At 41.9% G+C, this 21771-nt stretch overlaps 1 protein-coding gene across 1 annotated transcript in view; it reads left to right on the forward strand.

Annotated features, from left to right (window-relative positions):
• CCNYL1 (cyclin Y like 1) overlaps window positions 1-21771 on the forward strand; it is a 49822-nt gene that overhangs the window by 23463 nt on the left and 4588 nt on the right. Inside the window, exons 5-8 of the mRNA XM_026647699.2 lie at window positions 2213-2248; window positions 4625-4676; window positions 10649-10768; window positions 13966-14132. Of these exons, the coding sequence (XP_026503484.1) occupies window positions 2213-2248; window positions 4625-4676; window positions 10649-10768; window positions 13966-14132 (375 nt within the window). The remainder of the gene's footprint in view (window positions 1-2212; window positions 2249-4624; window positions 4677-10648; window positions 10769-13965; window positions 14133-21771) is intronic.

A 21771-nucleotide genomic window follows, 5' to 3' on the forward strand; every position in this document is an offset into this window, starting at 1 on the left:
TCTTGTCCTCTCTCGCCTTGCCATATGCCTGGCTGTCCTTTCAGCAATGGGTTAGGTGGCATGTTGGGCATGTCTAACTTTGTTTAGGACTTGGTAAGTTTCTTCTTTTGGTAGGACTCTGAGGTTAGACTAGTAGAGGGCTGTGCGGCTCAGAACTGTAATGGGATTAGGAAGCTGCACCTACAGCTTGCCTCTTACATCTGATCCAGACGAATAGAACTGTCAGACTTGTTTCAAAAGGAAGTCTTCCAGCCAAAGTGGAAAACCGAATCACCAGTTCCCCTTTTATTGGCCAGTACTAGCAGTGAGTCACTGCCATCTGAAGGCTGTTTCATTGCCCATGTGAAATGAGTTGTTCGAGTCGCAACAGGTGTGGCCAGGACTGAATGGGCAAGAGAGTGAACTCTACTCCTGTCCGCCTCTAGGGCTATGACTGACACTCCCTGGTGGGGAAACGGGCACTGGAGTTTCCCCTTATGCCCTTTTTCTCTGACTAAACAGATACTTTAGTCTCTACAGCTGTCAATTTAATGTTTCATAATATTAAATTAATTACTCTGAATGTTCTGGCTTTTTAAATTTTGTACTTCTACTCAAACAAAGGGTTGCACCAAATCTCAGCAAGTGTAATAAGAGAACAATTTTATTGCATGCGTTGTACTGCTTTAACTATTTTGTACAGCCCCTCCCCCCAGTGTAAATGTGCTTATACCTGTTTGGGCAGGGGAAACGAACTATACCAGCATAAGACACCTTTTGGTCTAACTGTGTCCATGCTGCATATCATACTGCTATGACAACATCAGTAAAAATAAACCATAGCCCAAAACTGACCATCACTGTAGCAAAAACTGTGTAGACCGGGCTTTTCTCTGCACTCCACACTCTGAAGAGCTGCAGTGCTCCTACCCGTTCAGCCAGTACTGAACAATCCACTGACTAAATGCAGGGTCATTTGATTTTAGTTTTATAAAGGATATTGAAAGGGGACATCAGCTAAAAAATCACTTGTCTGAAAATTTTTACCCAAGGTTATTGTGACTGAAATTACAACAGTTTTTTCCAGACTTCTGACTTTGTACACGTGACATTATAGTCCGTTTTACTACTTAGCTTGTTTTTGTGGGTCTCATACACAGTAGGACACAAGCGAGAAAAAAATTGGCAGGGGAGCTTGGGCAAGTACCTGAAATACCTGAAACTTTTAAAATCGGATCTTGAGTATATACCATGAATGTAAAATGCTCATTTGTAGCAAGGGAACTTCCAAACTGAAGCTCTGCTTACATGTAATTAATGTGTTTTTTCTTCTGCGTGAGTCACAGTTTTTAAGGCTGCTCACTTCTTAGAAACAACCATACAGAAGAACTTGGGCCCAGTTGGATGATTTAAAGATGAAGTGAGACTTACTCAGAATTTTCTTTGGCCGGTTTTTGGAAACGAAGACGGCAACAGATCTAATTTAGAGGGTTAATAGTGAACTAGGCATAAAATAAAATAATGACAGTTTATAACTGAATCGTTTATTTTGCTAGTCTAGTGGTGCCCTGTCAATAAATGTGGACATGTTTATTTTCAAAGCATGATATTGTCAGTATAACTCAGGATCAATAACTTGATTTGTTTCTGGTGTATGTCGGTACCATACAGTAGTGGGTGCTAGCCTCTTTCCACCATTGCATCTGTTCCACTTATATGGCCCACGTCGCCGTAGTGTCTGAATACCATTATGGACTGGCTGCTTTCTGGTTGTGGAACGAACAGATGTTTCAGCCAATAAGCCCATCTTACCATTAAAGTACACTGTTTAAAAAAACAAAACTCCAAAGGGAGCTTATGATGAGCGGGCTTCTGGCATGCTGAAGCTTTTTGTCAGTGGTTAATCAGACATGCATTCAACTAGGTGCCTCAGACTTCTTTTATGATACAAAGATGTATACATGTAGTTTTAAAATGAGTGTAGCTAGCAAATCAGATTGTATCTGTCTTGGCTAACTTCTGTTCACAGGAGAGAACCAGAACCAGGGAATGAGAACTTAAGAAAAAAAAATGTACTTGGGAGATGGGGAATCACTAATTTCATTTCAGCTTCAGAAATAGAATAAAGTCATACTCTAAATGGGTTCTAGAAATCTGTTTTTGTCCTGAGCAACGTCTTGTCAAGGCAGAATATGCTTCGGTAAAATAACCTTTTTTCCCCCTTTCCTCGCAGTGTGACGTTAGCAATATACTACCACATAAAGAACAGGTGAGCACTCTCTCTAAACTTCTCTCTCTAGTTAAGCAAAATTATAACTGTGGCTTAACAGTTGTATGTCCAAGTCATTTGAGCTGTATTGGCATAATTAGTCAGTAATTTAGGTTCAAAACATCATATAGTTTTATGGAGCCTCTGCTTTTCCTTCATAGTTATGTCATAGGCTGATCAACCTTCTTGTAAAACAATGCTTATGTTCAATATTACGTCAAGGGTGAAGCACAAAAATTAAAGTGGCAGTGTTGGAAAAACATACTGAACTTGTTCTAAAACCTGCTGCTGCTTTTAAGTGTACCAGCACTTGATCTGGGCTTTGGCTAGTCTCCTTCTAAATAAAACGGGGTTTAGATTATTACAATTTAGATGTTCATAAGAAAATTTTGCCCTGTGTACTACATTAATATGCAAATACCACATACTAGTAACCTCATTACATATGATCTAATCCCTTTCCATGGTATAATGCTAAATATTTGAATTGGGAAGTGAATGCTGAGCCTTGTAGAACATTTTTGCCACTCAAATGAAGCTGCTAGAGATGTCCTTTCAGAGAATGGAAATAGAGAAGAACACGAACTGTCTGATCATGTATTAAACGATCAGCAGCTTCTTAAAAACAAGCCAGATCATGTCTATAAGATCTGGCAGCAGAGGGGTGCCAGCCATCTCTCCGTCACTGTCCCTCTTTGTGAAGATGTCACTTTTGTAGAGTTGGGATCTGCTGCAGTCTTACTTTCGCTAGAGGTCTTACCTAAGATTAACTACCTTGAGAGAACTGCCAGTGATTGTGGAGACTAGTCCCTAGAGTAAACCACAAATGTCTGTAGCCTGGAACAAATGTCTGGGGACTGTCCAGGCTAGCCTCTACAATCCTATAAACTGCCTTGATCAACTATGAATAGATTAATTTGAGATAAATAACTCTCAGGATGGAGAGTGGGCAGCCCCAAGGGTTGGGTAGAGCAGGGATGCATGTCATCTTACTTCACCCCTACAGGTTTTACAGAGCCCTTCTTTTTAGGGAGGGGAGAATACCCTTGAAAAGGTATCCACCCTTCTTGATTGGGGGAAAATGGGGCATGTTTTAACACTGTTAGCTCAATCGAGGTAGTGTAACATGTTTGAAAAGCACTCTTCATGTTTGAGGTCTTGTATAGACTAGGCTTTAAGATGAGATATGTACCAAGTCTTTTGTAGACAAGGCATACACTGCCTTTAACTAGATTAGTTTAATATATGTTAAAGTCTAAGGGAAGCCTAGGCTACAATGTGGCCAGCGAACATCATAAGGAACAGTAAGAGGGCTTTTCAATCATGTTCAGTTAACTTAATTCAGCTAACACAATTGAAAAAAGTACATCAGGGCCTTATGCTTTAAAAAATACACCTTTTTTTTCTAGTAACGACGTTAGCTAGCATGCTAAAATCCTTCTGTAGGCAAGGCTGTTGTAGTTTTACAAACACTAGCTGTCTGAGAGAGACTCTGGGGAGCAAAGGTTTTATTTTGACTAGCAAACACATTAAAAATATAGTGGCTTTGCCTATACTAAGATTTTAACATGTATTAATGACCACACCGTTTTTCCTAGTGAGGACAGGGCCAAATGAAGCTCCCAGGGGTAGCTGCAGCTGAGGGAGTCACTAGTGTAATGCTTGCTATATCTCCTCTAGAAAAAAGGTGCTTTTGACATTGAGAGAGTTAACTGTGTTGTTGTAAAAGTCAAGTAGAGACAAGGTGCACGTAGTTTTTTGCCTTGATGCCGCTAGTCAAGGTCAGCACTATACCCCTCACCTGGGGTTTGTCTCAGCTAGCTACACTGAATGCAAACCACCTGTGCTTTGTCTCTGCTAGCATTTTACATCAAGACCACTAACTCAAGACAGAGGTTTCAATGTAAAAACATGTTTTTGTTTTTCTGCAGCAAGGACCTACTGTAGGTCCATTAACGGCTATGCTGCCAGGGCTTGTGTCGCATTCTATTTAGCTGCAGCATACATCGTATGACTATGAGAAGTGTTGCTTTATAATGAGATGAAAGTTTGTTTTCAGAAGAGCCTATGCAGTAAATAAATTTCATAGAACGTCAACTCTAGGGCTTTTATGCAGATGCTTAATTTAACTTCTGGTAGTGAGAACATAGCTAGCTGTTCACATGCCTGCTTTTGCTCATTAAATTCTTTCAGTTGTGGAAAATCTCTTCATAATATGCTTATGGGAATGCAGCAAAACCTAGTGCCAAATTCCAGGAAAAACCTACAGAACTTAAAAAAAATGCTTTAATGTGGTGAACAATTTTTACAATATCAAATGCTTTGCTCTGCCAATAGTTAATCTCCATTGGTAAAATGCATACTCTTGTTTGATAGAGATTCAGCCAGATCATTGGATATTTTTGATGAAAAATCCCATCCTCTCACGGTAAGTGTAATTTCTTGAGTTTATATATATATATTTTTTTGTTACTCATGTATTTATTTTCATCCTTGTTGGTGTTGTATGTCCAATATAAATAGCATTCACTTTAAAAGAGTAAAATCACCTTCTTTTAAGTTACTTTTTGTTAATATAGATCTAAGTGCAGGCAAAGATATATGGTCCTCTCTTGGAGTTTCTAAAACCAAATTGGTTTATGAATAGACAACCAACTATTATGTCAGTAGGCAAATTGCAGTATAGTCTTCACTTTTCCTCATGGTATTTGAAGAATAAGATGCAACAAAAAGTGAAGTGGTGACATTTAACGTGCATCATGTTAGTTCCGTGTTTATTCTGATTCTTACTATTCTTTCTTCCCCGTGTCTGGGTTTTTTAACACTATTTCATGCCAAGCACTTGGCTGAGGCTGTATAATCATTTTGGAGGAAGCATGCTTTACCTTTACAACCTTTGTGCCTAACCTTTAAGTGATAGCAAATAGGAGTGAAGCATCACACAAAGCAGGAGACGGTGAGTCTGGCCTTTAATGAACCTGAAAGGCAAAATTTTAAAGTAAATACGCTTAACGTCTCTTACCCTGGCAGTTTGGGGCATGCAACATATTATTCTAAAGTTATTCGTTTTCATGCTCCTGTTTACAGACAATCTTCTAAGGTACAAAACCTGATAGTAGATTTGAGCTGAAGGCTGTGTGCTTCAGTGTGCAGTTGTTGAGTGGTGTCAAGTTATGACTGCCTTGCCAAGTCCTAATCGTTTACTTTGTTTTCTTTTTCATCAGGATTGAACTTAGAAGTGCCTGTGCTGGTTTAAAAGACTTTTGTGGTTTTAAAAATAAATAAATAAAAATTCAGTTTGCCTTTCAAATATTTAAACAGATAAAGCTTTGATTAATCTTCCTGACAGATCCTAAAAATATGCTTTAGTATTAACATTACTATTAAGGTTAAAAATATACATATTTCTGGTGTTGGGTGTGTGTTTTGACTTATATTAGCTGAGCTTCATCCTTTTTAAAGTAACTTTACAAATCATTCTTTACAGTGTCTGTGGAGCAGCAGCGTTTGACCTCTAGTATCTAAAACTTCTTTAAAAGAAGTTTAATTTGGCAAAAGAATTATTCTGTAAAGATATCTTCCATAGAGGAGTCTCGCTCCAGTGTCTCAACTCCATGTGTGAGGCCTGCGGAAATCTGCAAGCTCTGCATCTTTTCTGTCCCTAAAGACAGTGATAATGAGTAGAAGTGCAGCCACCTCTGCCTGTTGATCACCCGTCACCACGGAGATTATGCTTTTGAAATTTTTGCAGCTGTTCCTGCTTGATTTCAGTCAGCAAAGAAAGGTCCTCCCTATAGGAACTGAACCTCTTCAGCAGATGTTTCAGTACCACTTCATCCTGTCCAGCTTTGACTGTTCCCGGTATCCTTTTCCATGGCCCTCCTTGCCTTCCAGTCAGACCATAACTCTTTTTCCTTCACTTCCCCCTTTATTCCCTCCTGAATCCGCTGGCCTAAGATCATCAGTCGGATTCCATGCTCCAGCAGCCTCTGAGGAATCTTGTTTCTGTGCCCTGTATTTTATTTCCGGTGTCAGGCATTTCAGGTAGCTTTGCCTTCGAGTTCACTCACTTCACTGCTACTTGCTTCTAGAATTCCTTTGTTTAGGACAGAGGTGGGCAAACTATGGCCCGCGGGACTGTCCTGCCCTGCGCCTGAGCTTCCGGCCGGGGAGGCTAGCCCTGGCCCCTCCACTGCTGTTCCCCCTCTCCCGCAGCCTCAGTTCGCCATGCCGCCAGCGCTCTGGCCCGCTTCTCCGCGTGGCTGCAAGCTCCTGCTGCTCTGAGCGGCATGGTAAGGGAGCGGGGGGGGGTTGGATATGGGGCAGGGAGTCCCGGGGGGCAGTCAGGGAGCAGGGGGTGCTTGGATGGGGCAGAGGTTCTGGGGGGGTGGGGTGGAGTCAGGGGACTGGGACCGGGGGGTTGGATAGGCGTGGGAGTCCCAGGGGGCCTGTTGGGGGCAGGGGTGTGGATAGGGGTCAGGGTAGTCGGGGCAGGGAGGGTTGGATAGTGGGTGGGGTCCGGGGGGGGCGCAGTTAGGGACGGGGGGTCTCCGGAGGGGGCAGTCAGGGCACAACGAGCGGGGGTTGGATAAGGGGGTGGGGTCCTGGGGGGCGGTTAGGGGTAGGGGGTCCTGGGAGGGGGGCGGTCAGGGAACAAGGAGCAGGGAGGGGTTGGATGAGTGGGGGGTTCTGAGGGGAGCAGTCGGGGGTGGGAAGTGGGAGGGGGCGGATGGGGGCAGGGGCCAGGCTGTTTGGGGAGGCACAGCCTTCCCTACCCGGCCCTACATACAGTTTCGCAACCCTGATGTGGCCCTCGGGCCAAAAAGTTTGCCCACCCCGGTTTAGGATATCATCCTCTGTTTCAGCCACTTGGGACAGGAGAAAAGCATCCCTTCTTCCCTCCTTTAGATACCCCAGAGACTCATGAATCTGGCTCAGTGACTTGAAGGAGAAATCCTTGAATTGTATGGCAGAGTCAGGTTTGACAGCTGGACGCCTGGGTTGTGCCAGTGCCACTTGTGCCCTCACAGACTCCACTTCCCTTTCAGCCCAGAGGTCAGAGTCCAACATCATCCCCTACAAAGATAGGAACTCCACCGTTTGCAGAGTCCCTAATATCCTCTGGTCTGTTTTGAAGTCAGTAGTACTGAGGTCTGTCTGTCTTGAACAAGACTTTACGTTCCCAAATGAAGTATCAGCAGGAGGTGCCAAGCGACTAGTTGCCCCTGACTCACAGCCGCTAAAGCCTTTAACTTAGGGTAACTCCTCTTCAAAGCATATGTCTACACTTCAGTTAGATACCCAAGGCTGGCCTGTGCCAGCTGACTTAGGCTCGGGCTAAGGGGCTGCTCAATTGCAGTGTAGACGTACAGGCTCAGGCTGCAGCCCAGGCTCTAGGACCCTGTGAGGTGGGCAAGTCCCAGAGCTCGGCTGCGGCTGCAGCCCAAACCTCTACACCGCATTTGAGCAGCCCGTTAGCCTGAGCCCTACAAGTCTGAGTCAGCTGGCATGGGCCAGCCACAGGTGTCTAACTGCAGTGTAGACATACCCAAAGACTCCAGCCTCCCCTCTCTGTACAAGTTCAGAACCAGAGACCTAGCCATCTGAGTGCGGTACCACCTTCGATGCTCTCCTTAAAACTACATTGTGTTTCATCAGAGCTCTCAGGTTGGAGCTCTGTTTGTGCTAAGATCAGTCCAGGAATTTGCAGGAACTGGGTTCAAGAGATACCTGGGTTAGAAGTCTCTGTCCAATAAAGTTGTACCCTATTTCAAACCAATGAGTGAAGCTTTGGTAAATAATTCTCTCCACTGGCCCTGCTTCAAAGGCAGCTGAGAAAATATTGTACTGAGCACAACTCTGGTTAAGTCTTCCACCTTGTACCTGAAATCTGGCTGGTTGTGGATGGTCTGGCCAGAGGGAAGAACAGAAGCTATAGTACTGTGCCCAGGAAACCTGAGCTTTGATACAGGAATCTGTTCTGACAGGTTAACCAGTATGCAGCAGTAAAACGTTACGTTATGGGCAGCTGGGCCTTCATGGCCAAAAGGCAGGTGGACCTCAGGGCAGAGGCCTTTTATCAGGTTGTTGCTTCCCTAGACAAATGATAGGCGCTCAAAGTCAGTACATGAGGGCCCGAGCCTGGCTCAGCATCAGGTGTGCGTGGCGTGGCCTCTGATGCAGATGAACATTCTGCCGGTATTATTCCCATGTTTGCATGCCCATTCTGGAGAGGCCTTTCTTCGTGTGTGGTTTGTCAGAAAGTCTTGGGTTTCTATTTGGCAAGAACTGTTTTCATCAGTTTTGTTTCTTTTGACATCTCTTCACTGGACAGCATTCTTACGTAAGAGCACCATGTCTGACTTTCTGTTTTTGCTTTCTTAAAGCCTAGTTTCAAGCCAGCCAAGTCAATGTCAGCTCATTTGATCTGAGACAAACCAGCCTCTGCTTGCCTACGTGAAGGCTGTTGCTATTAGACGTATGCAAAGCAGGCGTTCAATTCTCATCCCATACATTTGCTGCCCTTTTGCTTTGCTTTGGAGTTGAGGAAGAACTCTCTTCGATCTCAGTCCTGCAAAACCTGTTTCTAAAATAGCAGAGCCCAAACTCTCTCACGTCACCATAAAGTTTTGGATACCAGGATGTCCTTTATGTGAGTTGGCCGAATTTTTGAAGACTTTGATTATTTTTGTCTTAAGCCTTATGCTTGTCTTCTCCTATTTTCAAAAACATTTTATATTTGGCTTTGGTCTTGCTGTAGCTGTTGGTTTGTCTTACTGAAACTTTTGGGATTTCCTTTAAACTTCCTTTTTGCCAGGAGTAAGAATCCTTCAGGGATGGTATCTTTAAAGAAAGGATAGGTACCTTCTAATTTTGTTTTTCTGGGATCATTTTGCAGGATTTACTCTCATCCACCACCCTCCCCTCAGCCTGGAGGGGAACCTTATGAGGTATCTGTATGGGGAACCTTATGAGGTATCACTTTGTCTTTTGAAAAGTCAGTGCCTCCAATATTTGTAAAAAGAACAGGAGTACTTGTGGCACCTTAGAGACTAACAAATTTATTTGAGCATAAGCTGTTGGGGGCTAAAACCTACTTCATCGGATGCATGCAATGGAAAATACAGTAGGAAGATTATATATAAATAAAATTATATAATTACTGCTGGTAATAGCCACCTTAACTGATCACTCTCGTTACAGTGTGTATGGTAACACCCATTGTTTCATGTTGTCTGTATGTCTATAGAGAGAGAGCACGCACACCCACGCACACAACATGAAACAATGGGTGTTACCATACACACTGTAACGAGAGTGATCAGTTAAGGTGAGCTATTACCGGCAGTAGAGGGGGAAAAAACTTTTTGTAGTGCTAATCAAAATGGCCCATTTCCAGCAGTTGACAAGAAGGTGTGAGGAACTGTAGGGGGGGGGAAATAAACATGGGGAAATAGTTTTACTTTGTGTAATGACCCATCCACTCCCAGTCTTTATTCAAGCCTAATTTAATGGTGTCAAGTTTGCAAATTAATTCCTATTCAGCAGTCTCTCGTTGGAGTCTGTTTTTGAAGTTTTTTTGTTGTTGTAATATTGCGACTTTTAGGTCTGTAATCAAGTGACCTGGGAGATTGAAGTGTTCTCCAACTGGTTTTTGAATGTTATAATTGTTGACGTCTGATTTGTGTCCATTTATTCTTTTATGTAGAGACTGTCTGGTTTGGCCAATATTTGTGATTGTGGCTTATTTGGGGATGGAATTTTTGCTTCCTGCTAAATAGGAAAGTTCCATGGATGAGTTCGTCCCCCATGGGGGTGGTTCATGCTCTTGCCCACAGCCCTTCGAGAAGAATTACCTTTTCAGAACTTAGAATTTCCCTTGCCTCATGCAGAGCAATGAAAATCTTGCATGGTACTTTCCGAGAAGCAGAATGCCTAGGGATTCCTGATGTTATGTAATTGCTGTGTGGCTACAGAAGAATGCAGCATGGGCATTGATATGCCAAGAACGGTACCCACCATCTCGCCTGTCAAGATTACATACTTCTAATCATTACTCCAAGGATATAACCAAGAAATGTAACTTCGGGATGACAGGCAGTAGTCTGCCTTTCATTCAAACCTATATTCTTATAGGAGCAAAATGTGAATTAAAACTGGACTACAAAAGACCAGGTAAAACTATTGCTTTTTGTTAGAGGACTCTCCTAATATTTACTTGTATGGCCAGTGCTGCTTTCTATTTTGTATAGGATTTTGTTCCTTCTCTTTCCAAAGCAAAAGTTTGCGTAGATTTGCCTTTCAGATTGGTGAAAGGAAACAATAGTGTATTGCTGTAAAAAGCAGTGCCAAGTAACATTTAGATGTACAGTGACTAACTCTAGGCGCTTTCTGTTTCAGCGGGAAGAAGTTCCAAATGACTACAGCAAGCATGACCCTGATCACAAGCACATTTACCGTTTTGTACGGACGCTTTTTAGTGCAGCGCAGCTGACAGCTGAATGTGCAATAGTGACACTGGTAAGCCATGCTCGATCGTTCAATTCAAGCTGTCAACATTTCTTTTCCATTGAACAAGTTGATTAAACTCTGCTGAATATAAGGTATACGTAAATTGAAAAAGGCGTCTGTCTGGATGTAAGGCAGATATAACCGCAAAGCAGCGTTTATCAATCCGCTGCAAAAGTGTATTGATGATTTTTCTGATATTTCAGGAATGGCACTTACACTTCCTTTCCTGTGTCTGCATATGCAAGGTCTGGTCCGTTTGTAAAATGAACCATTTGTTCCAATTTGATAAAATTAATGAAAAGTGAATAGTTACTAGTGAGATGCAGTTATAGGGGAATGGTGAAGGGGTTATGGCACTTTAACCACTGGGCCACAGGTTGAATCTAGCCCCTGTCAGTAGTGATTAAAAACAACCACTATTGAATGGCCATTCGTTGGCCAATAAGAACCGAGTTGTGGCTTCAATATAATTCTTAAGGGAAATATCCACATTAGAAAGTTATTGTCCCTAGGCATCTGTGCGATAAGTAGGGTTGAATTGACTGAACTTCTGTCTAAATCCTAGAAACACTATGAAGCGTGCAATGTCTGCCCATGTGGTATCTGCAGTATTTGGTTTCCAGGACTGTCAGTCAGACACATTAACTTCAAATTCACCTATAGACTTTCCTATTTTTTCTTAACTGCAAATGTAGCAGCGACCTTCCTTTACAATATGGCTGAAGGCCTTTGACATCACGTCTCATTTCACCTGAGGTATGCAGGCAGGGCTCTCAAAATCCACTCACGGGTGGTATATAGGCTAATTTCCCTGGAGAGCAGTGAAACTTTTCTAAAGGGATCTTAAGTAATCAGTTTCAGAGCATTTTAAGCTTTCATTTAAAAATAAGCTGCTTGCCCTTATGGTGACTAAAATACACGGTTGGGTAAATTGAAGCAGTGGAGCCCTTGCTGATCATGACTTTTCCAAGCCACAGTGCACTGAATGTAACTGGCTTATTCAGAAACCTATGAGCAAGAGTAAAACTAACCAGGTCCTATTTACTCTGCTTCTGCATATGATACCAGAGGGCCGGTGGAGTCATTTACTGGTGGCGGAGAAACAAAATGTGGTTGTGTATAATAATATAGTAGAGACCTTTTGCAGAAATTGGGAGTTTAGAGGAAGATATAGTAATGGACCACCACCCTAAACACCTCTAGAGTTGGGGGGAGTTAACTCCTTTTCCCTTCCATCAGTTGAGGGAGGTGGGCTGCTTCTAATTTATCAGATGTATATTAGCCAGAGACTGATGTAGACGATCGAGCCCCTAAGTGGGTCCAGGAACAGCGCTCTGGTAAGAATCCCAGCAGCTGAGCCGCTTTGCCATTGCAATGCTGGAGCCCCTCCTCCCATTTTATCAATATCCAGCTGTTCAGTTGAGTCCTCTGACTAATAGCTGCTTCCAGGTTCGTTTGATAGTATCTTAAAAAAAACCCACCCAAAATATACATCCATCTCATTATGTTCTTGCCATGTGACTTTGAAAAGTGCGGCAGATAAAGAAACTGAAGATTGACACTGATGGTCCAAAACCACTTCCGAACTTATATAATTATTCTGGGGGTGTGGACTACTGAAATTTTGGGCTTGAGTTGCCTACTATAAAACTATATGGTAATTTCAGTTTAGTTTCACATCTGGGAGCAGAAGAAATAATGCAGAGATGAGTAGAGGAGGAAAGAATTGCAACCAAAAAGAGATAACAGAACTGAGTGTGGCAAAGAAGCAGACTCCTAAAGTTAAGAAATGATTTAATCAAAATAATTACACTGAGCTACTGAAACTCGGCAAACATTTTGTGTTGCTTTCCTGTGTTTGACCTCAGGCATTCTGGCCAATACAAATATTTGGAAATTAGCATTTCCCCTGATCTGAAGAAGTTTGTTTTTAAAAAGTGGACTTCAGCCAGTAGGTGGCTCTATTAGCTATTTGAAAAGCTCTGGGATTCCAGTCTAAGGCTACAAGCAGAAGGTTAACTCACTATTTGAGTCCATTTTTTCCATTCAAAAACGTCTTATGAATACACCTCTACCTCGATATAACGCTGTCCTCGGGAGCCAAAAAATCTTACCGCGTTATAGGTGAAACTGCGTTATATCGAACTTGCTTTGATCCGCCGGAGTGCGCAGCCCCGCCCCCCTGGAGTGCTGCTTTACCGCGTTATATCCGAATTCGTGTTATATCGGGTCGCGTTATATTGAGGTAGAGGTGTAGATGAAAAAGTATTGAAAACATATTGAGGTCACTAAGCTATGGTTCTCTCCAGGCCCTCACACCCACTTGTGAATGGAGTTTAAAATCTTGATTCACAAGTAGATTTTTTTTTCAAAAGTAATTTTTTTTTCTATAAAAGTGCCAGCTGCTTGGCACATGTAGCCCTGGAGTAAACCTGCATGTACCTCTAGGAAGAGCAGTGTCTGTAAGGAAACCGTTGAGATTCAAGTTGCTTGGGGGCTGGTAGAAATCGTATCTGAGGAGGTAGGAAATCCATTGGGAACGTTGAAATTCAGTTTTCTACTTGAGGTTTTGTCACCACCTACCTCTCAGTGCGGCAAGCTGAGACGTGAGAGCAGCGCTTACTGAGACTGCTAGCCACTGCACTCACATCTGCTTCATGCAGATTGAAGTGGAGCTGTGATGTGATGGAACCTGGATACCACAATGATGGGCATGGGGCAAATAGATGCAATACAGCTTAATTTAAGGCTGTGGAAAAAATGGCTTAAATGCAGGCTGTGATACTTGCTATCTTGCTTTAAACACACCAGCCCAGCCATGAAGAGAGAAGGCTAATGCATTAGAGTGGAGTGGTTAATAATCCTGGGTTGGCATTAATGAAAACGTCACACTGTTGTAAATGACTTTCATTATGAGTCTTACTGGTACAGCAGAGCTTATTGTGAGAAACTGGTTTTACTTCATGCATTGTATTCTGCACTTCAGGATCATTCAGTCCTTTAATATCTTGCATTTAAAATGGAATGTGTAATCTTTTTGAAAGTCTGAATGCTAAAATTCAGTAATAGCCATTAATTCTGGTAGCTTAATGAATTTGGGATAAATAAACGAACATAATTGGTAAAGTCTAATTAAATCTGACTGAACACTTGTTTGGAACTCAATCTTCAGATTGAGATGTCTAAGATGAGTTCTCTTTCTGTAGGTTTACTTGGAAAGACTCTTAACCTATGCGGAGATTGACATCTGTCCTAGTAACTGGAAAAGAATAGTTCTAGGAGCTATTCTGCTGGCTTCTAAGGTTTGGGATGATCAGGCTGTGTGGAATGTGGATTACTGCCAAATATTGAAGGACATTACGGTTGAGGACATGTAAGTTGCAAGTTTGGTCAATTTGCTGCTTTCTTAAAAACAATGTTTTTTGGAGAGCTGCCATTATTGTAAAGTTGTCCATTCTAAGGCTGGTATGCAGTATGGAGAACTGAAATAGTTCACGTTGTCAGGCTTCGTTCCCTTGAAAGTAGAATGATCTGTCTGTTAACAGGGAAACTCCGGATAAAAGCGTTCTCTTAGAACAAGTCCATATTGGTGTTAGCAAAAATTTATTAAAAGTTATTAGTGTCTGCCATTTTCACTTCCCTTAGCCTGATAATAAAAAAACAAGCTAGTCACTAATCGATATCACTTTCAGGTTTCTGTTTGCTAGTGCAATAAAGAAATACTTGGTCCATAGACACAATGGACATCTTTAAAAAAAAATCCATTGAAATTTAAACTAAGAATTGATTAAAATACTTTTTGTTGCTTTTGGATTTTTTTGTAAGAGCTTTCAGGATTAGTTGTGATTTCTCACTCCTGGATCCATATTCCAGCTTTCAGCCAAATCAGGAACACCTCCTTCCGTTTAGTCCAGAAACAGGTTCTGGCACAAGACACCTACTGTGGCACATAGGCACCCCTAGTACTGCGACTGCCTTTCTCTTCTGAATGAGTTGTTGAAAGCACTTTCCCGTGGTCTCTGCAATCAGTTCTTCAGATGTACTGCTCATCCTACAAATAAACGTGTTCCTCTTGCCTATTCGTTTTGCCTCAGGTTCTCCAATTGCAGATCTTAGGAAACCGTGAACCACCTCTGTCATTACAAATAGGCCTTGAGCCCCACAGCTCCTGCTGTGTTCTTGTGGTATTCTGTGCTTGTGTTGATAGGTAAAAATGTGTGGAGAAGAGCTGGGTTGGGGGGTAATACATTTTTTGGTTCACAAAACAATGTGAATGTTTTTAACAGCCACACTGTGTCCCTCGTGTAGAAGCTTGACTTGTATTTTGTGCTTCACAGCAGTTCATGACTGGTTTTGCTATGACACTTCCTCACATGTTACCTGAGGCACTCAGGCCAGGACCTGACCATTTGACTCTCTTCTGGCCTAACAAGTTGGCTCAGAAAGCCTTAAAGGCTCTTGCCATGTGTGAACCAGCTGGTCATTAGTTCTTTTGGCACCTTGTGTGTTTTCCCATCAATAGGGGCTGAAAGATTGGGATGCCCTCAGTGGCCAGAAAGACCCAGTATATTGCTTTCCTTAGGACGTCCTGAAGTTTCATACTACTTCACTGGTGATTGATTCCGACTCTTTGTTTAGCGAAATGTCTCTTCTTCTGAACTGCAAGATGGGTATGCATTAAGACTGGTCTATGCTGACTTCAGCTTCAGCAAGCAACTGGTCAAAACCTTCAGGTGCCTCAGCTTCTGGTCAGCAGGATTTCCGGTGCAAGACAGCAGGAAGTATTGATCAGCCTGATGCCTTCTTTTTTGTTTTGAACTCCTGTTGCATCAGATTTCTACACTAAATCACTTTATGACATGGTATCTTGAGACCCAGTTGTCTCCAGTGCTGTGGAAGCATTGAGTATATTGAAGTAGAGGTTTGGACTCCCACAAGATGCATTGGTCTCTGGGCTGATGTCTATGGCTAAGCCTGCTGTGATGGTCCTAGTGTTAACACACTTACTGTGGTAGTTTAGCTGCTCCTGCTTTTGCAGAAACCTGCAATGCCTGTTTGGGATTAAGGCAGTTTCAAAAATGATTGGAGAGATTTGGATGTTAAGGAGGAAGAGGACTCTTCTGATGCAAAGCATTTCTTTGCTGGGGAAGAAGCCAGTAAGCAAACTCTTTCCAGGATGATATTTAATGTTTACATAGTATTTTAAGACTCTGAACATGAAATCTACTAACTTTCTGGATTTGGCTTTCTACAGACTTGAAGATAAGGTCCTTTAAATTTGGAGACCATCTAGGAATCAAAGCATACATATTAGGGTATCTGGGGATAGGATAGCAGTGCCCATCCACTTCCTTCTGGGCTATTTGATGTTTCTGTGTCCTGCAACCCCAGCTGGGTCAAAGATGGTAGGTAAGTAGTACCTTCAGCGTAGGAACACCAAGATTGTTGCATCACACTCCCTGTTTGATCCTGGTTCTGATGACGACTACTACTGTCAGATTAGACAAGATTACAGCACTTCAGGACCATAATCAGAAACGTTGGGTCACCTTTGGATGAAGATTTGCCAATTCACCTCGATGGCAGGTGTCATTGGAAACTACCTGTACTTCATGGGCAGATGCTAACTGGAGCTGTGTTACACAGCCCAGGCACTTGTTAGATTCTCTTCCCAAACAGAATAAAGGTTCTCAAAAAGCTGATTTGGCAGTGTGGAGACAGCAGTGGTATCTATCTCCTTTGATATCAGTGAGATGACAGTATGATAAACTATTTACAGTATTGACATTTTCATGAGAACAAGACTGCCTTTTTTAAGACTTCACACAGATGTTCAGCAGAAATTCGAGGATCTGCCAAAAGATGGATGGGGAACGTCTTTTAGGCAAAAGTTAAAGGCTAGTCGCAGATGCTAAGCTCAGTCATCCAGTCCTCTTCCAATCAAGTATGGAATAAAGAGACTGCATCAGGCAGAAGCCGGCCCACGAGTCTGGTTGCAGGGTTGCTTACAACATCCAAAACTGGTGTTCTGCCTTCCTGTGAAAAGCCAAAGTGTTCCAAGGCCCTAAGACAAGAAATAGCGTCAATGTTTCTGAGGTAGGGAAACCAGCCAGACTACCAGGATCTCTTTCAGAGGATCTTTCTGTTGTAGGGACACCAAAAGCCTTTTTACCTCCACCTCCCCAGGAAGCTTGCATTGCTGTGGACTTGTGCCCCTTAGGCATTAGCTAGCAGGGCTAATTAGCTTCAGAGAATTCTCCAAACTGTCCCCTGGTGAATGCAGTTTGAGACTATAGGCAACAACTCCCTCCTGAAAGGCCATCAGAAAAGGGGAAGATTTTATTCTGGCTTCTTTCCTATTTCCCCAAATGAGGACAGGCTGAGGCCCATCCTGCATCTGAAGTCTTAAACACTTCAGGTTGCAGGAGAGAGAGTCTACACCAGGTGGGAGTCCTCAGTCTGGAAGATTCTTCCTCTTGCTGCTTTTCCCCACCAGCCTTTTAAGGGCAGCAATCTGAAGGCCAGTGCAGGATATCAACTGAACTACCTGTTGTGGGTAGATTGAGAAGAAGCAGATGAAGAAACCAGGGAGGTAAAATAGCAGGTAGGGTAGCTAACGAGCAGAGGAAACATTTCTTTTGGATGTGTGGGGCAATCTGACTGAGGTAAATTGATGTGGCTATTTGTCTGCATAACTAGGAGGCCTTTCCTGGAATACTTTCCAAAGAATTCACTTGGCCAGCTATTTGGCTTTACACAAACATTAAAACTAGGTCACTTCTTCTGTAACCCCTCCTTATTGGATTTGTATGGTGATTGGTGCACTTAAACTGCATGTCATTTTATATTAATATGAACATCCTGATATTATCTACAGCTACTCAGTACCCATGAGCTTGAGTTCTACATATTTTTTGTTCTTGTAGTAGTGACTTCACGTCAAACTGAACATCAAGCTCCAGGGACTAATCCATTTTATTTCATTCAAATAAGGCAGTGCTTAGGACAAATACTAAATTACCTACTAAGGTGGTTTTAACTGCTACCTTTAATCAACCTGCTAATGTTCTAGAGAAGTCCCTTTTCCCCAAAACCAATGTCACTAGACTTTTATATGGCGAGGACTTAAGCTCTCAAAACCCATCAGCTCTTGGTTTCAATTTACATCTCAGTAGGCTCGGTCTCCAAGAGAACATTGTCATAGCCGCAGTTTAATTGTATTTCTTAGTTAATCTTGGTTTTATCTCTGTTCTCAATTGTTTATCGTCATGGTATCTAAGCCCCTCAGAGAATCCACAAAGCATTGTACATAGGGAACTTCACATTGGATTCGGTGCATCACTTCTCCCAGGTTCTAGCTAGCTTCTATGTGTAACAAAAAAAAAAATAAATAAAAAAATTAACAGCCTGATAGAGCTATAATTCCAAGTACACATTCAGTCTTATTCAATATAAGGCAGTTGTGTGTGCTATAACAGTAGCGTCTGGTTTCTTTCTCAGTAGTAGATTTATAATGCAGAAATGTGAAGGACTCTGCGTATGTTTCCTAGGCACTGTACTTTGGATTCAGCCTCAAACTGGGACTCAAAATTTGACCTGTTGGTTTTACAGGATTTTTCCCCCCCAGGATTTTTTTTGAGGACTAGGGTCACACATTTCACTTCCCAAATAGTAATTGTACTTTCCAAACAATACAATATCAGAGAAGTGTTTTTGAGATAATGATCCTTTTAAAACCAACAAACCTTGTGTTTATCATCCTTCACACCAAAAACATTCCTTTGTTACTGTTCAAGGTATTTCCCTTGGCTTTTACTCTGTCTGCTTGTTTTATACACACCCCTTTCCTGCAGACTGGTCTTCAAGAATGGGGCTCTATTGACTGTTTTGGAGGAGAGAAGTGGAACTGGTGTTCTTTTAGCAGATACCAGTTGTGATAAATCACCATTCATCTTACCTCAAACCACTTGTCTACACTAACAGCATTCTTGAAAAATTTCACACAGGTATCCCTGGTACAGCTGAACTGGTGTTGGCAATGCTGGGGAATCCTGCTGATTGTTAACAGTCAGCATCTCATCCTCTAACCCTGCTAGGAGCAAATTGAATTGACATAGGGCTGAAAATTAAGCTAATTTTTTAAAGATGTTTGTTCCCTAGTGTAAACAGTTGCTGAGTTGAAGGTTCTGTGATCTTTTTGATCAAGCCTCTCATGCACATGAACAACTTTCCACCAGTAGATTGAAAGGAGCTGGCATTCTAGGAGGTGGCTTATGTTTCACTGCAGGGGTTTAGCCCCTGCTTGAAACTAGAAGTTTAGAACTCTGAGTTTGGAGTTTGTGCAAAACAAACCCAATTGTGGTGGCCTAATGTGATCTAGATCTTTAGGAAACTGCTACTGGTAAGTGATTTCCTCTTAACCAAACCTAACTTAGGCCCAATTCAATCTGTCTCCCTTTAATTAGTACTTGGCAGTGTATTTTTTTTTTTTTGCCAGTATTAGCTGTTCTGCTCTTTTTAAACTACTTTTCCAATAGTGGGAATTAAGTCCTTTTGTATGTTAATCCTACTGAGCGAAATACCTGGGAAAGAATTTCAGAAATGGTCATGTTCAGATGTTGGAGACCGCTTTGTAGCAAGTGCTAAGTTTGCTGCAAGTGCTAAGCAGAGCCTTATTGTTTGAGTGACACCAGAGCAGCTGTCCCAGTGCAACTTTTATTTTCCAAACACTTGGGCCATGTCTAAACACAAGCTGCTCTGATTTTAACTAAGGACTTGTCTAAATGGGGAAACTTACCAGTGGACCCATACTAAATAATTATACTGCTATAGTTATTCTGCTGGTAAATTTCCCTGTATAGACAAGCCCTCAATCAAGTTAGAAACCAATCTAACTAAACTGGTGTAACTCCTTGTGTGAACACTCTTAAATCAGTTTCAGTGTCACAAGGGTTTATACCAGTTCCACTTAAATCAGTTTGGTGCAACGTTTGTGTGCAAATAAAGCCTTTCACTCTCTACAGCTGTTAGACCTAGCTGATTCCTAGTAGCCTGTGTGCTTCATTTTCTCTTTGAGCTGAAATTTGGAAGATTGAGGACTGGCTGATCTTTCATTCACACCCCTACCCACCTGAGAGTGGTAATTGCAGAACTGATGAAAAAGTTGCTTTACAGTTCTATAGCCACTTATAAACCAAGTAGGCAGTGCCCCAGAAGAAGGCATATTGCAGAAATAAACTCATTTCCCCCTATTTATAACGCCACTGAAGTGCTTAATTTTGCAGTGTGGTACAGTACTTGGGGTCCCAAATGCATTGGTTAGCTGTTAGAAAATTAGCTTTTTGGAGCTGTGGAAAGTGAACACTACTGAAGTCCTCTTATGGGTATATGAATTTAATTTTCATATGAAGGGTAAATAGAGAGGCAACATGACCAAAAGTAAAGCATCAACATTCTGCGTATCTTCATCCTCTGCCTCACCTCCGTCTCCCCAGCAGAAAGTTTGGACCTAAAGACACTTTTTCAATTTCTTAATTGAAAGATTAAAAGAAAATTAATTTGATATTTGGAAACCCTTCTTTGCTATAAACTTTTCTGCCTTGATGGAGTTTGTCTCTAATCAGTGACAAAATTAACCGTGCAGCTGCTAATCCTGTGAATTACATTGTGCAAAAGAGGGAACATGCTGTTCATTCTTTTGGCTACCTACATTTGTACAGAAAACACATGGGTATTATGCTTTTGCTAGATTTTTTTAAAAACTGCTATTAATAGACTTGTTAATCCTATGAAGTATTGTATTTTTACACAATTAAAATGTATTAGTGTAGCAAGAACAAAAGGGGTGATGAAGAGCATTTATTCATGGGATAAATCAAGCCCTGATCAGCTGATCATCAAAACATTATCTGATTTACATTTCTATAGGCTTATGACCATATGAACAGGAAATTAATTTTGGCAGTAGGTTCAATGGGACTCAAGTCCACCCTGCTAGAAACAAACACAAAGCTGCTATTCACATTATGAGACCAGCCATCCAACCCAAGACACAATCTGGATGATTCCTCGATTTGTTTTCCCTCTCTGGTGGGGCCATCTTAAAAACATCCATCTTAAAAGCTTCCAAAGAGCAAGAACAACTTTACTGATTTTTTTCTTTTGTGTGACTTACCTTTCAAATTGCATACAGTTTGTTTATCCATCTGCTCACTTGTGTATTATTCTTGCGAACTATGGTGCTGTTCTCAGTTAGCGTTGAATTTAATTGCCTATTCCAGGTACCAGTTTATTTTTTAGGTTAACTTTTAAAACTTTTATTATTTCTTTGTAAAACACTTCTGGTCTGTTCGATACCTGCAATAGTCAAAGAAAGCTTTTTTCACCCCCTATGTAACAGGCCGCTTCCCACTTCCCTCCCCCCCAAATGATTTGGACACTACAGATAGCGTAGTGAGTCAAAACTAGTGCCTGTGCCCTGACAGAGTACTTTGTTATCCTGCCTAATGCCATTGAGAAGAAAATTCCTTTTCCCACCTAATGCTGCTTGCTTATTTATTTACTTATTGGAGATGAATCCATGTCGCCTCAAGAGGCTTTTTTCTCTGAGATAATAGCAGCAGCTCTTCATAGATCCATTTGTTGCCGTGGTGATAGGACTACTCCTTTTGTTGGTCCGCCTCTACTTCAATAAACCCCCTTCCTGTTATCCGCCCGGTGAAAATGTCTGCAAGTTCTTCAGAGCTAATGAACAGCATACATCATTCCTTTCATCTGATTGCTAGAGTAGGGCCTTCTGAGAGAACGAGAATGAAGTAGGAATTGTACAGCTGTCCTAATGGAAGTCTGAAGAATGAACCTTCTAAGGCAGTAGAGTGAGTGTGGAACGGTGCAATGACCTTTCTCCCTAAGCTGGAGGTGCGGGGGCTCAGAAGCTGTACCTGGTTTTGAGCACTAGTGAATTAATCCATTGCGTTTTGAAAACAATAGTACAGTACAGAATTTGAAAGGCT

This window comes from Terrapene carolina, unplaced genomic scaffold (assembly GCF_002925995.2).
Source record: "Terrapene carolina triunguis isolate 2854851 unplaced genomic scaffold, T_m_triunguis-2.0 Scaffold62, whole genome shotgun sequence".
NCBI lineage: Eukaryota > Metazoa > Chordata > Testudines > Emydidae > Terrapene > Terrapene triunguis.